The sequence below is a fragment of the Bombina bombina genome, chromosome 10 (genome assembly GCF_027579735.1).
Source record: "Bombina bombina isolate aBomBom1 chromosome 10, aBomBom1.pri, whole genome shotgun sequence".
Lineage (NCBI taxonomy): Eukaryota > Metazoa > Chordata > Amphibia > Anura > Bombinatoridae > Bombina > Bombina bombina.
This window is the reverse complement of record NC_069508.1, coordinates 104555333-104569618: the sequence shown is the minus strand read 5'-3', so window position 1 is coordinate 104569618 and position 14286 is coordinate 104555333. Positions and strand designations below refer to the sequence as shown.

The 14286-nt window shown below is 37.1% G+C and overlaps 1 protein-coding gene across 1 annotated transcript in view; it reads right to left on the bottom strand.

The window, feature by feature from the left end:
• The window catches only part of LOC128640854 (histo-blood group ABO system transferase), a 209636-nt gene that overhangs the window by 90848 nt on the left and 104502 nt on the right, over nucleotides 1-14286 (bottom strand). Inside the window, exon 3 of the mRNA XM_053693297.1 lies at nucleotides 14048-14194. Within this exon, the coding sequence (XP_053549272.1) occupies nucleotides 14048-14194 (147 nt within the window). The remainder of the gene's footprint in view (nucleotides 1-14047; nucleotides 14195-14286) is intronic.

Sequence of the window (14286 nt, the reverse complement as noted above, 5' to 3'; positions counted from 1 at the left end):
ATTTTTTTACCCGTTTAAGGATAGATGACCATCATTCTTTATGACATTATTACAGAGCGAACAATTATAACAAGAAAAGGTTCCCTTTTTTGGCTTAACCATTTAATCTTCTCTTTAGGTCCCATATCTGAGTGGACAAATTTATCAAATAAATTCTATGGTCATTTATATGCTGCTATTGGTATAATTTGAAATTCTTCAATATTTGGGTAGCTATTCTTTAGTATATACCAATGTTTTCTGACTATTCATGTTATTTTTTTTTACTATTTACATTATAGTTACTACTACAATGCATGCATTTTTCTTTATTATTTTTTTTCTTTTTTAAGAGTTGCTGTCTATTTATCATATTTACTTCCTCCAATTTCTTATTAAGTAGTTTATCTGGATAGCCATGTTCAATATACTTCTCTTTCATTTCATAAGCATCACTAACTATTCTTTTGATACCTTATGAATAGGGATTTAGGTAATGTATTGATTGTATTTTTTGGATAACAGCTATCGTAATGTAGTAATGTATTTATGTCTGCGTGCATGTGTCAATCATACCAATACACAAAAAAGTCCTTGCTTGACCCCTCCACCCCTTCTAACTATCGACCGGTCTCCTAACTTCCCTTTGCTTCAAAATTATTCTAACGAAGAGTCTATAATGGGCTAACTCAATTTCTCACAACTAACTTAGCCTGTTCTATGGCGATTTACTACCTGGGTGCAGCTTCTTTTAGCCCAGCAATACTTTTCACAGAGTAGAACTTTCCTGTAGCATATCAGTCTGATCCCGCCTATTACAGTCAGTCCAGCACCGAAATACCAGGCAATTCCTCTGTGAACAAGGAACACAGCAACCCCAGACGATCGCTTCTGCCTTCATTGGGACTCGTCAGTGAGGTGTAGCCATATTCCTCTAAGCACACTGAGCAAGGAGTCCACGTCTGATTTCCCCTTTTTCCCATAGGGAGACTAAATACATACAGAGAGAAGCACACACAGGAAGGAACAACCGGCTCAATACCGATTTAACATCTGGGTGCAGCTTCTTTTAGCCCAGCAATGCTTTTCACAGAGTAGAACTTTCCTGTAGCATATCAGTCTGATCCCGCCTATTACGGTCATTCCAGCACCGAAATACCAGGCAATTCCTTTCTGAACAAAGAACACAGCAACCCCAGATGATCATTTCGGCCTTCATTGGGCCTCGTCAGTGAGGTGTAGCCATATTCCTCTAAGCACACTGAGCAAGGAGTCCACGTCTGATTTCCCCTTTTTCCCATAGGGAGACTAAATACATACAGAGAGAAGCACACACAGGAACAAACAACCGGCTCAATACCGATTTAACACCTGGGTGCAGCTTCTTTTAACCCAGCAATGCTTTTCACAGAGTAGAACTTTCCTGTAGCATATCAGTCTGATCCCGCCTATTAAGGTCAGTCCAGCACCAAAATACCAGGCAATTCCTCTCTGAACAAGGAACACAGCAACCCCAGACGATCGTTTCAGCCTTCATTGGGCCTCATCAGTGAGGTGTAGCCATATTCCTCTAAGCACACTGAGCAAGGAGTCCACGTCTGCTTTCCCCTTTTTCCCCATAGGGAGACTAAATACACACAGAGAGAAGCACACTCACAGGAACGAACAACCGGCTGAATACCATTGTTAGCCTGTTCTATGGCGATTTACCACCTGGGTGCAGCTTCTTTTAGCCCAGCAATGCTTTTCACAAAGTAGAACTTTCCTGTAGCATATCAGTCTGATCCCTCCTATTACAGTCGGTCCAACACCGAAATACCAGGCAATTCCTCTCTGAACAAGGAACACAGCAACCCCAGACAATCGTTTCTGCCTTCATTGGGCTCAGGGGCGGACTGGGCCAGGGGGCAGAGAGGCAATTGCCCCCCAGGCTGCCCTAAATCATGTTAAAAACGGCTGCTTTTTTTTTTTTTTATTGTAATTTTAATAATGGCCAGCAGGGGGAGCAGCTGTACACACATAAGCAGCAGTGGAGCAGCCTTTCTCTCTATGGCACTGAAACTGAAAGGCCATGTGCTGAGGGGGAAGGGCTTAGTGCAGGCTTTCCCTAGTCAAACAGAGAGCGCAGTCTCAATGAATGGATGGAGGGAAAGGCATCAGTGTGAGCTGCTAGAATCATGTGTGGCCACCTCTACTAAACAGTAAGTACATAAATGTGCTGTCAGCAAGTGTGTGGGGTTTCTTCAGGGGCCGGGCTGCAGTGAAATCATCATGTAGAATACAGCTAATACTGTGGCTGTGCAGTAAGATCCTTATGTATAATACAGCAAATACTGTGCAGCTTTTATTTTAGCTGAAGCATTGGGATAAGACATTTCAGTTTATGTTGTATCCTACATGGGGAAATAATAATAATAATGTTTAACTGTAGGTAACAGTCCCTTGCTAGGCTGCACATTTATATACAATTCTGCAATGGGAGTGTACTGTATGTGTACCCCAGAGCTAGTGAGCAGTATTGGTCATATATGCATTGCTGTGTGATGTTTAACTGTAGGTATCAGTCCCTTGCTAGGCTGCACATTTATATACAGTTCTGCAATGGGAGTGTACTGTATGTGTACCCCAGAGCTAGTGAGCAGTATTGGTCATATATGCATTGCTGTGTGATGTTTAACTGTAGGTATCAGTCCCTTGCTAGGCTGCACATTTATATACAGTTCTGCAATGGGAGTGTACTGTATGTGTACCCCAGAGCTAGTGAGCAGTATTGGTCATATATGCATTGCTGTGTGATGTTTAACTGTAGGTATCAGTCCCTTGCTAGGCTGCACATTTATATACAGTTCTGCAATGGGAGTGTACTGTATGTGTACCCCAGAGCTAGTGAGCAGTATTGGTCATATATGCATTGCTGTGTGATGTTTAACTGTAGGTATCAGTCCCTTGCTAGGCTGCACATTTATATACAGTTCTGCAATGGGAGTGTACTGTATGTGTACCCCAGAGCTAGTGAGCAGTATTGGTCATATATGCATTGCTGTGTGATGTTTAACTGTAGGTAACAGTCCCTTGCTAGGCTGCACATTTATATACAATTCTGCAATGGGAGTGTACTGTATGTGTACCCCAGATCTAGTGAGCAGTATTGGTCATATATGCATTGCTGTGTGATGTTTAACTGTAGGTAACAGTCCCTTGCTAGGCTGCACATTTATATACAGTACTGCAATGGGAGTGTACTGTATGTGTACCCCAGAGCTAGTGAGCAGTATTTGTCATATATGCATTGCTGTGTGATGTTTAACTGTAGGTAACAGTCCCTTGCTAGGCTGCACATTTATATACAGTTCTGCAATGGGAGTGTACTGTATGTGTACCCCAGAGCTAGTGAGCAGTATTGGTCATATATGCATTGCTGTGTGATGTTTAACTGTAGGTAACAGTCCCTTGCTAGGCTGCACATTTATATACAATTCTGCAATGGGAGTGTACTGTATGTGTACCCCAGATCTAGTGAGCAGTATTGGTCATATATGCATTGCTGTGTGATGTTTAACTGTAGGTAACAGTCCCTTGCTAGGCTGCACATTTATATACAGTACTGCAATGGGAGTGTACTGTATGTGTACCCCAGAGCTAGTGAGCAGTATTGGTCATATATGCATTGCTGTGTGATGTTTAACTGTAGGTAACAGTCCCTTGCTAGGCTGCACATTTATATACAGTACTGCAATGGGAGTGTACTGTATGTGTACCCCAGAGCTAGTGAGCAGTATTTGTCATATATGCATTGCTGTGTGATGTTTAACTGTAGGTAACAGTCCCTTGCTAGGCTGCACATTTATATACAGTTCTGCAATGGGAGTGTACTGTATGTGTACCCCAGAGCTAGTGAGCAGGGCTGCATGGAAATATGGAAGCATATTATCTTTTAAAAGCATTCTGTGTTATTGTTAATAAAGATAAACTGTGTCTATGCTGTGTTTTTTTCTAAGTTAGTAATTTCATGGTTTCTTGGAGGAATTAGCTAAAAAATAGGCTTCCTGAATCATTTTTATTAAAGGGACATGAAAACCATCATTTTACTTTCATGGTTCAGATAGAGCACACAGTTTTAAACAACTTCTTAATTTACTTTTATTATCTAATTTGCTTAGTTCTCTTGGTATCCTTTGCTGAAAAAGATACATAGGTAAGCTTAGGATCTGGGAGCTAGCTGCTTATTGGTGGTTGCACATATATATCTATTGTCATTGGCTTAACAATGTGTTCAGCTAGCTCCTGGTAGTACATTGCTGCTCCTTCAATAAAGGATACCAAGAAAATGAAGCAACATTGATAATAAAAGTACATTGGAAAGATGTTAAAACTGTATGCTCTATCTGAATCTTAAAAGAAAAAAATGGGTTTCATGCCCCTTTAAGTTATTAAACATGTACATGCATTGTGGAGCTTTTAATTGCATTTGCATTCTTGCAGTATTATTAAAGGGATATGAAACACAAAATTTGTCATTCATGATTCAGATAGAACATACAATTTTAAACAACTTTACAATTTACTTCTATTTTCTAATTTGCTTTATTCCTTTGAAATGATTTGTTGAAAAGCATATCTAGATAGGCTCAGGAGCTTGGAGCTAGCTGCTGAGGTGGATGAACTTGTATGCCCATTTTAATTGGCTTACAAATGTGTTCAGCTTTCTCCCAGGAGTGCATTGCTGCTTCTTCAATAAAAGATACCAAGCAAATAAAGCAAAATTGATTAGAGAAGTAAATTGGAAAGTTGTTTAAAAATGTATAATCTATCTGAATCATGAAAGGAAATGTTTGGGTTTAATGTCCCTTTAATCTGTAACTTTAAGGGACATGAAACCCAATGGTTTTTTTTCATGATTCAGATAGAGCAAACAGTTTTAAAAAATTATTCCAGTGGTATCTTTTCTTGAAGGGGCAGCATTTCTCTACTGGGAGCTAGATAAACACATTAGGTGAGACAATGACAAGAAGCATATATACAGCCACCAATCAGCCGCTATCTCCCAGTAGTGCATTGCTGCGCCTGAACAAGCACATAAGCATACAAGCCCAGCTGCTTTATAGATCACCTTCATGAGAGCTGAATTGCAACAGTGCAACTCTTGGTAGGTCCCCTACCCATTTGTCTCGTAAAAATGAATATTATAGCTATGTTTATAGGGCTGCAGAATATGTTGACGCTCTACAAATAATAATAATAAAGGATACCAAGAAAACAAAGCAAATTTGACAATATAAGTAGATTGCAAAGCTGTTTAAAATTGTAAACTCTATCTGAATTGTGAGAAAAAAAAATCGGTTTCATGTCCCTTTCAGTGTATTAAGATTAAACTAAAGGACTCTTGTTTACTATATGTAAATTATATATATATATATATATATATATATATATATATATATATATATATATATATATATATATATATATATATATATATATATATACAGTAATTTAAATAGGAAAGCAACATGGCTTTAGGTGTACATGAGGGCTGCACACACTCCATGCAGCATGGAAAATAATAGGTAATGTGTGATCGCTCTAACTGTAGCTTATTTAGTTTAGAATAAATTTTAGATGTTTTCTTATTTAGTTGTTAATCTGGTGTGTACACACCTACAATTCTACCAGCCTACATGGTTACCATATTTTTAAAGAGGCAATGAATGTGCTAAAAAAAACATTAAAAAAAAAATCAGTGGTTTAAAGTCATTGCAGAAAAAACTGCTCAAAAGCTTTCCTTTAACCCCTGGAAAAAATCCCCATGGCTGGCACATTCCACCAGCCCACATTTTTTAAGGAATGTAAACACTTTGAGAATACAACATTTTAAATAAAGTCTAGTAAAACACCTTTGCAATAAACTTTCATTATTTTGCACCATTTTCTGCAATTACACTTTGAAAACAAAGTTTTTTTTCTAATTCCAAGAATTGTAAGTGATCATGCACTATCTAATCCCAGTTGGCTTCAGTAAAGGTTATTCCTGGTGGGTCCTGCTGGCTATGGGTCCTGTGGTGGGTCCTACTGGCTGTGGCGTGCTGTGGGTCCTGTGGCTGTGAGCTGATTTGTTGGTGCAATGGGCCACTTGACTGGATTTGCCCCCCAGGCCTAAGGCTGCCAGCCCTCCCCTGATTGGGCTTCGTCAGTGAGGTGTAGCCATATTCCTCTAAGCACACTGAGCAAGGAGTCCACGTCTGATTTCCCCTTTTTCCCATACGGAGACTAAAAACACACAGAGAGAAGCACACTCACAGGAACGAACAACCGGCTCAATACCATTGTTAGCCTGTTCTATGGCGATTTACCACCTAGGTGCAGCTTCTTTTAGCCCAGCAATGCTTTTCACAGAGTAGAATTTTCCTGTTGCATATCAGTCTGATCCCACCTATTACGGTCAGTCCAGCACCGAAATACCAGGCAATTCCTCTCTGAACAAGGAACACAGCAACCCCAAAACAATTGTTCTACTCTGTGAAAAGCATTACTGAGCTAAAAGAAGTTGCACCCAGGTGGTAAATCGCCATAGAACAGGCTAACAATAGTATTGAGCTAGTTGTTCATTCCTGTGAGTGCACTTCTCTCTGTGTTTGTTTATATATATATATATATATATATATATATATATATATATATATATATATATATATATATATATACACAGTATATATGTATGTTTATATGTGTGGAGAAAGTCCTGATAGACCGGTCCGATAACTGACACTAGTCTGTCAACAAAAAGGTGTTTCCCATATACCGGTATTGTTCAGAGTATAGGCCGCACCCTATTATAAGCCGCACCCTTAAAGTTTGGTGCCATTTTAAAGAAAATGTAATTTTGGTGCCATTAAATTAGCATATTAACCTACCTAGGTTTAGCTTTCAACAAAGAATACTAAGTGAACAAGGCACATTTTATGATAAAAGTAAATTGAAAAGTTGTTTAAAATGGCATGCCCTATCTGAATCATGAAAGTTTAATTTTAACTAGATTGTCCCTTTAACATTGGTTTTTAGTCTAACAGTTGTGTGCCAATTTGACAATGTGGATTTTCTGGCATTGATGCGCTAAGATTTCTATGGGGAGGTCTGCACACACGGCCTTCCTGTTAAACATGAAAAAAGAGAAATGAACATCTAGGGTGAGGATATTACAGAAAAGCTGGGATACAGATAAGGAAAGCTTGGGGGAAAGGGGAGCTTGATTTATTTTGTGTTTTTCATGATGGGGAATCTGTAGAGGTTAAGCAATGGGGGACTTGTGTAGAAAAAAGTTATTAAATTTGTGGGTAGGTCTCATGGGTGTTTAAATTTAGGAAGTTGTTAAACAAGAAGGGGAGCTTGCAAAATAGGTGATCACAGTTAAAGGAGTAAAGGTGGAGTAGGTCAGACATTACGGTATTTTTATTTGCAGGTGGGAAAGGTCAAAGTTGGGTTAATAGCAGTGAGGGGGCTGGGACAGTCCGGCTAGTGTTAACAGCAGTGGAGTAAGTACCCATAACTAAATGATAGATAAATCACTGCTTTACCAACACAGTGGTTTAATCAAACATCCAGGTGGATTCTTTCACCACCCTGCCATTTTTGGAATCCACCTGGATGCAGGGTAAGCTGCATCCAGGTGGATTTAGAAAATAGCAGGGCGTTTCCGTCACCACAATAGACTGCCCTTCCGAAAATGGCAGGGTGGTTCCGTTACCACAATAGACTGCCCTCTGGGCAGGCTTTCCCACTAGTGTTATTATAATCAAGATTTTGTATATTTACATTTGTATGTTTACCTTTTCTATATTCTATATTCAATGTGTCCCCTTTCTTTAACCAGGATTTGTTAAATAATGAGGTTATAATTTATATCTTTCTGAGTGTATCAGAACTTGTGAATATGTATCTTTTTCTGAGTGTATTTGCGTGGAATTGTACTTTGAAGTAATCAGTTAAATAAAATTGGTTAACACTGATGTAGGCGTAATTGATTTTAACCAATCAATTAATTCTGTACCCTTTTTAAATGAATGTAGTGTGCTGTCACAGTAGACTATGATTACGGCTACAAACCGAAACGCGTAAGACGTTCTGTACTGTGCCGAATGTGTTTGCTTGTGGTTGCTTTACCTCCTTTTTAATTTGATGGATCAATAAAGTTTGCGAGAAAACTCATCTTCTCTTTTGTGTTTATATGTGTGTACATATGTATATATATATATATATATATATATATATATATATATATATATATATACATATTATTATTATTATTTTATTTATTTTTTTAAATCTGATTAAAGCAAGAAATGGCAATACATATAAAATAATAGATTATATGTAGGATTATAAGGTCTTTCTCCATCAAATTGTAAAGTTTTATATATATATATATATATATATATATATATATATATATATATATATGTATTTACAGACATATAAACACACATAAATACATATGTACTCATATAAGTGCGTTGGAGCCCTTTGCAGTTTACACCAATTTTCATTTAACTGCATGTGCTAGACACTACTAGAAAGAATAATATACACAGATACCGATATAAAAATCCAGAATAAACCCTTTTAGAAACTTTCTTAGTAGCTCCCAATTTAGTACTGTTGATGAGATTAGCTTGGGACACCCACTGAAAGGGGCTGAGAGCAGACCCTGCTCCCACCCCCTCCCCTGCATATTAAAAGATCCATTACACAAACAGAAGCAATCTAAAGTTTGCATACATCAGTATACATCTAAAACTTTGGGGCTTGGTTAGGAGTCTGAAAATCAGCACAATGTTATTTAAAAATAAGCAAAACTATACATTTTTACAAAAAAACACGCAGATGGGCTATATCAATGGTTAATCTACAAAACATTTATGCAAAGAAAAATCTAGTGTACAATGTCCCTTTAAGTAGATGAAAATATGTGAAAGCATATTTATGTAATATTCATATTTAATAGGTTTTAACTATGTATTTACTGTAAATATTTCACATTTCAATGTTCTGCATATAGCAGAATATGTTTTATGTATTTATAAATCTATATATACATGTACCAAAATACCATCAGATATATGTAGAAATATGTAATTATAAATAAATATAACATATTATTCAATGTGAAGAATATTGGAATGTGAAATATTTATATTTTCATGTCGGGTTAGTGTACTTGAGAATATGCAATCAGGTTTGTGCTCCATTGACTTCTATGGGAGAATACATTAATGCACACGTGATTGCATAGGGTTAGCGTGTGAGTGATAACTTTTTACTTTCAATTTGTAATACACATGCTATCCGAAGCGTGCAAAAAGCTTACTTTCAGCATAGTTAGCATTAAATATTAGAAAATTTGAAAGAGTTAAAAACTCAGTAAATTAGAAGAATTTATTGAAAAATACCAGGGAATATTTAATTTTTGCACTAGAATATCCCTTTAATATTGATTGATTTATGAGATTGTTTATATGATTCGTATCACATATATTTACTGTTAAAGCTTACTATATATATTAAATGACTTTCTTATATATTATTAAATGTACATAAAAGTAAAAAAATAAACACTCATGGTTCAGATACAGCATGCATCAAGATACCTTTCATTTCTCCTTTTATCACATTATCACCTAGATTACAAGTTTTGTGCTATAGAGGGTGCAAAACGAACGCAACAAAAGTTGCATTATTTCACCCTCTATAGCGCTGCCATTACAAGTTTTTGAAAAGCAACCTTGTGCGTGCGATATGGTTGCGATGAACTCCATACCGCACAAAATCCAAGGGCTGCTTTGACATGCTCGTGCACGCTTTCTCCATAGACATCAATGGGGAGAGCGTGTTAGAAAAAACCTAACACCTGAAGCGTGGAATGGCGATCGTTGTAACGCAACCCCATTGATGTCTATGGGGGAAAAAAAGTTATGTTTAAACCCTAACATAAACCCCACGTCTAAACACCCGTAATCTTCTGCCTCCGACATCGCTGACACCTAAATAAAGTTATTAACCCCTAATCTGCCAATCCCGACATCGCCGCCACTATAATAAAGTTATTAACCCCTATTCCCCTGCACCCCAGCATCGCCCACACTATAATAAAGTTATTAACCCCTATTCCTCCGCTCCCCGACATCGCCGCTACTAAATAAAGTTATTAACCCTTAAACCTCTGGCCTCCCACATCACCGCCACTAAATAAACCTATTAACCCCTAAATCACCAGCCCCCCACATCGCAAAAAACTAAATTAAACTATTAACCCCTAAACCTAACAACCCCCTAACTTTATATTAAAATTACAATATCCCTATCTTAAAATAAATAAAAACTTACCTGTGAAATTTAAAAAAAACTAAGTTTAAACTATATATTAAACTAATATTACTATTATACTAAAATTAAAATAACTACAAATTAAATTAACTAAATTACACATTAAAAATCCTAATACTACTAAAAAAAAAATCTACAATTACAAAAAATTAAAAATATTTAATTACAAAAAATAAAAAATACTAAATTACAAAAAATAAAAAACACTAAATTACGAAAAATAACAAACATAATTATCCAAAATAAAAACAATGACACCAAATCTAATAGCCCTATAAAAATAAAAAAGCCTCTCAAAATAAAAAAATCCTAGCCTAAAATAACGAAATCAGCTCTTTTCCCTGAAAAAAATGCAAAGACCCCACCAACAGTAAAACCAACCACCCAACCAAACCCTGAAAATAAAAAACCTAACTCTAACAATAACCTAAGCTACACATTGCCCTGAAAAGGGCATTTTTATGGACATTTAGCTCTTTTTAAAAAAGCCCAGACTCTAATCTAAAAAAAAACCCACCCAAAAAAAGTTTAAAAAACCTAACACTAACCCCCGAAGATCCAGGCGGCGAGAAGTCTTCATCCAGGCGGCGAGGTCTTCATCCATCCAGGCGGCGTCTTCTATCTTCATCCAGGCGGCATCTTCTATCTTCATCCCGGAGGCGTCTTCTATCTTCATCCCGGCGGCACAGAGCGGGTCCATCCTTGAAGACATCTGGTGCGGAGCGTCCTCTTTATACGGTCACCGCCGTACACTGAAACTTCAATGCAAGGGAACCTTTTCAAAATGGTGTCCCTTGCATTCCTATTGGCTGATTTGATTTTTGAAATTCAAATCAGCCAATAGGATGAGAGCTACTGAAATCCTATTGGCTGTTCAAATCAGCCAATAGGATGAGAGCTACTGAATTCTATCTGCTATTGAAATCAGCCAATAGAATTTCAGTAGCTCTCATCCTATTGGCTGATTTGAATTTCAAAAAATAAATCAGCCAATAGGAATGCAAGGGACGCCATTTTGAAACGGCTCCCTTGCATTGAGGATTCAGTGTACGGCGGCAACCGTATGAAGAGGACGCTCCGCACCGGATGTCTTGAAGGATGGAGCCGCTCCGTTGGGATGAAGATAGAAGATGCCACCTGGATGAAGATAGAAGACGCCGCCTGGATGGATGAAGACCTTGCCCCCTAGATGAAGACTTCTCGCTGTCTGGATGTCCGGACTTCAAAAACTGTAAGTGGATCGTCGGGGGTTAGTGTTAGGTTTTTTAAAACTTTTTTGGGGTGGTTTTTTTTTTAGATTAGGGTTTGGGCTATCTTAATAGAGCTAAATGCCCTTTTCAGGGCAATGAACAAGAGCTGAATGCCCTTTTAAGGGCAATGCCCATATAAATGCCCTTTTCAGGGCAATGGGTAGCTTAGGTTTTTGTAAGAGTTAGGTTTTTTATTTTGGGGGGGTTGATTGGGTGGCGAGTTTTACTGTTGGAGGGTCTTTGTATTTTTTTCAGGGAAAAGAGCTGATTTGTAGTTTATTGTAGGCTAGGGTTTTTTTATTTTGGGGGGGCTTTTTTATTTTTATAGGGCTATTAGATTAGGTATAATTGTTTTTATTTTGGATAATTTATTTTTTTATTTTTCGTAATTTAGTGTTTTTTTTTTGTAGTTTAGTGTTTTTTATTTTTTGTAATTTGTATTTTTTATTTTTTGTAATTGTAGATTTAAATTATTTTAGTAGTGTTGGTTTTTTTAATGCGTAATTTAGTTTATTTAATTTGTAGTTATTTTAATTTTAGTATAATAGTAATGTTAGTTTAATATAAGTTTTTATTTATTTTAAAATAGGGATATTGTAATTTTAATTTAAAGTTAGGGGGTTGTTAGGTTTAGGGGTTAATAGTTTAATTTATTTTTTTGCGATGTGGGGGGCTGCCTGGCGGTTTAGGGGTTAATATGTTTATTTAGTGGCGGTGATGTGGGAGGCCAGAGGTTTAGGGGTTAATAACTTTACTTAGCGGCGGCGATGTCGGGGAGCGGCCGAATAGGGGTTTATATCTTTATTATAGTGTGGGTGATGTTGGGGTGCGGTGGAATAGGGGTTAATAACTTTATTATAGTGTGGGCGATGTCAGGGAGCGGCGGAATAGGGGTTAATACATTTTATTAGTGGCGGCGATGTCGGGAGCTGCAGATTATAGGTTAATAAATTTAATTTAGTGTTTGCGATGCAGGAGGGCCTCGGTTTAGGGGTTAATAGGTAGTTTATGGGTGTCAGTGTACTTTGTAACATTTTAGTTATGAGTTTTGTGTAACAGTTTTGTTGCGCAAAACTCATAACTACTGGTCTTAGATTGCGGAACGGATTGTCTCGGTATAGGCTGTAACGCAAGCATTTTAGCCTCACCGCACAACTTGTAATGGCAGCACTATGGAAATTCCACTCATTTTTTGAGTGCGGGACTGATGCTGCGTTACAGGCTAAAATGCTCGCGGTACAGCTATACCGACAAGACTCATAATGGCCATTTTTTTAGCGTTAAAACCGGAACGCAAAACTCGTAATCTAGGTGCACATTTCTTCTTTTGGTACCCTTAGTTGAAAAGCATTCCTAGGTAGGCTCAGGGGAACAATTCAATAGTGGGAGCTGGCTGGGGACTGGTGGCCAAGCACATATACCCCTTGTCATTGGCACACCAGAAGTGTTTTGCTATTTCCCAGTAGTGCATTGGTGTTCTGGAGCTAACTTTAACTATGTGTTTTCTTTTTGCCGTTTTATGTCCCCAATTTTGAATATATTTATTCTTATTTTAAACAGTATTCTCATTATGTATGGCACTGTATTGAATGTGTTAAGATAACCTTGTATGATTAATAAAAAAATATGCTTTAATAAGGTATTATTTTCTTTTTACACGTATTATACTAGGTGCGTATCATTAAAATCATTTTTAGTATGATATATTTATTATTTATGTACTTAGTATGCAAATGTTTATTGTTTTGTTTTGATAAAACAGGTTTATTAACCTTTTAATGTCGTTATGGCGTTCTATTCTGTCCTAACCGCCCCAGGCTTTGTCCTAAAGCCAATGCCGCTTCCAGGATGCAATCGCGGTCTGGAGGGCGTGCCTAGCGTCATAGGGATGGCCCCCCTGACTCGATCCCCTAATTGAAAAGACGATCGCAGGATTTCAATTAGTTTACATCGGAACGTTGTTCCGATGTAGACAAAATTTACCATGTAACAGTGTTTGAGCTCTATTGATTTCTCCAGTAGTTTTTTTGCTGTAATATTATAATTTTTTTTCTCTACCACTTCTTGGGGTTTAGGGTATTTTTGTGAGTACTGCAGCCTGTTTATTGAAAACACACAGTTGAAAGATGAGCATTTAAAAAAAACAAAACTATATCTGAATTACAATTAAAAAAAAACAATGAAATTGATCTGAAAAAAAAAAAAGTTTAAAAAATAAACTTTTGTATTGCGTCTATTCTTTGTCTAATGATTTTTTTAACTGAGGTACAAAGAGGAACATTCATAAGGAGAATATTTGTGAAGGTGTCTACCGTCGCTCTCGCATCACAGAATTTTTTTGTTATGAATGTCATCAAAGGGTTAAATAAAATCAAGTGAAATATAAACAACTCCCTGTAACAGAAACTACACAATGTATATTGAAGTATTTGAACCCGTACCCAATATCCTTCCTGTCTTGCAGCAGCAGTTTCCTCTCACAGTGTTTGAGTTCTATTGATTTCTCCATCAGTTTTATTGCTGTGATATTATCAATGTTTTTCTCCACGACTTCTTGGGGTTTAGGGTATTTATGTAAGTACTGCAGCCTGTTTATTGAAAACACACAGTTGAAAGATTAGCATTAAAAAAACAACAGAACCATATCTGAAATACAATAAAAAAAACAATGAAATTGATC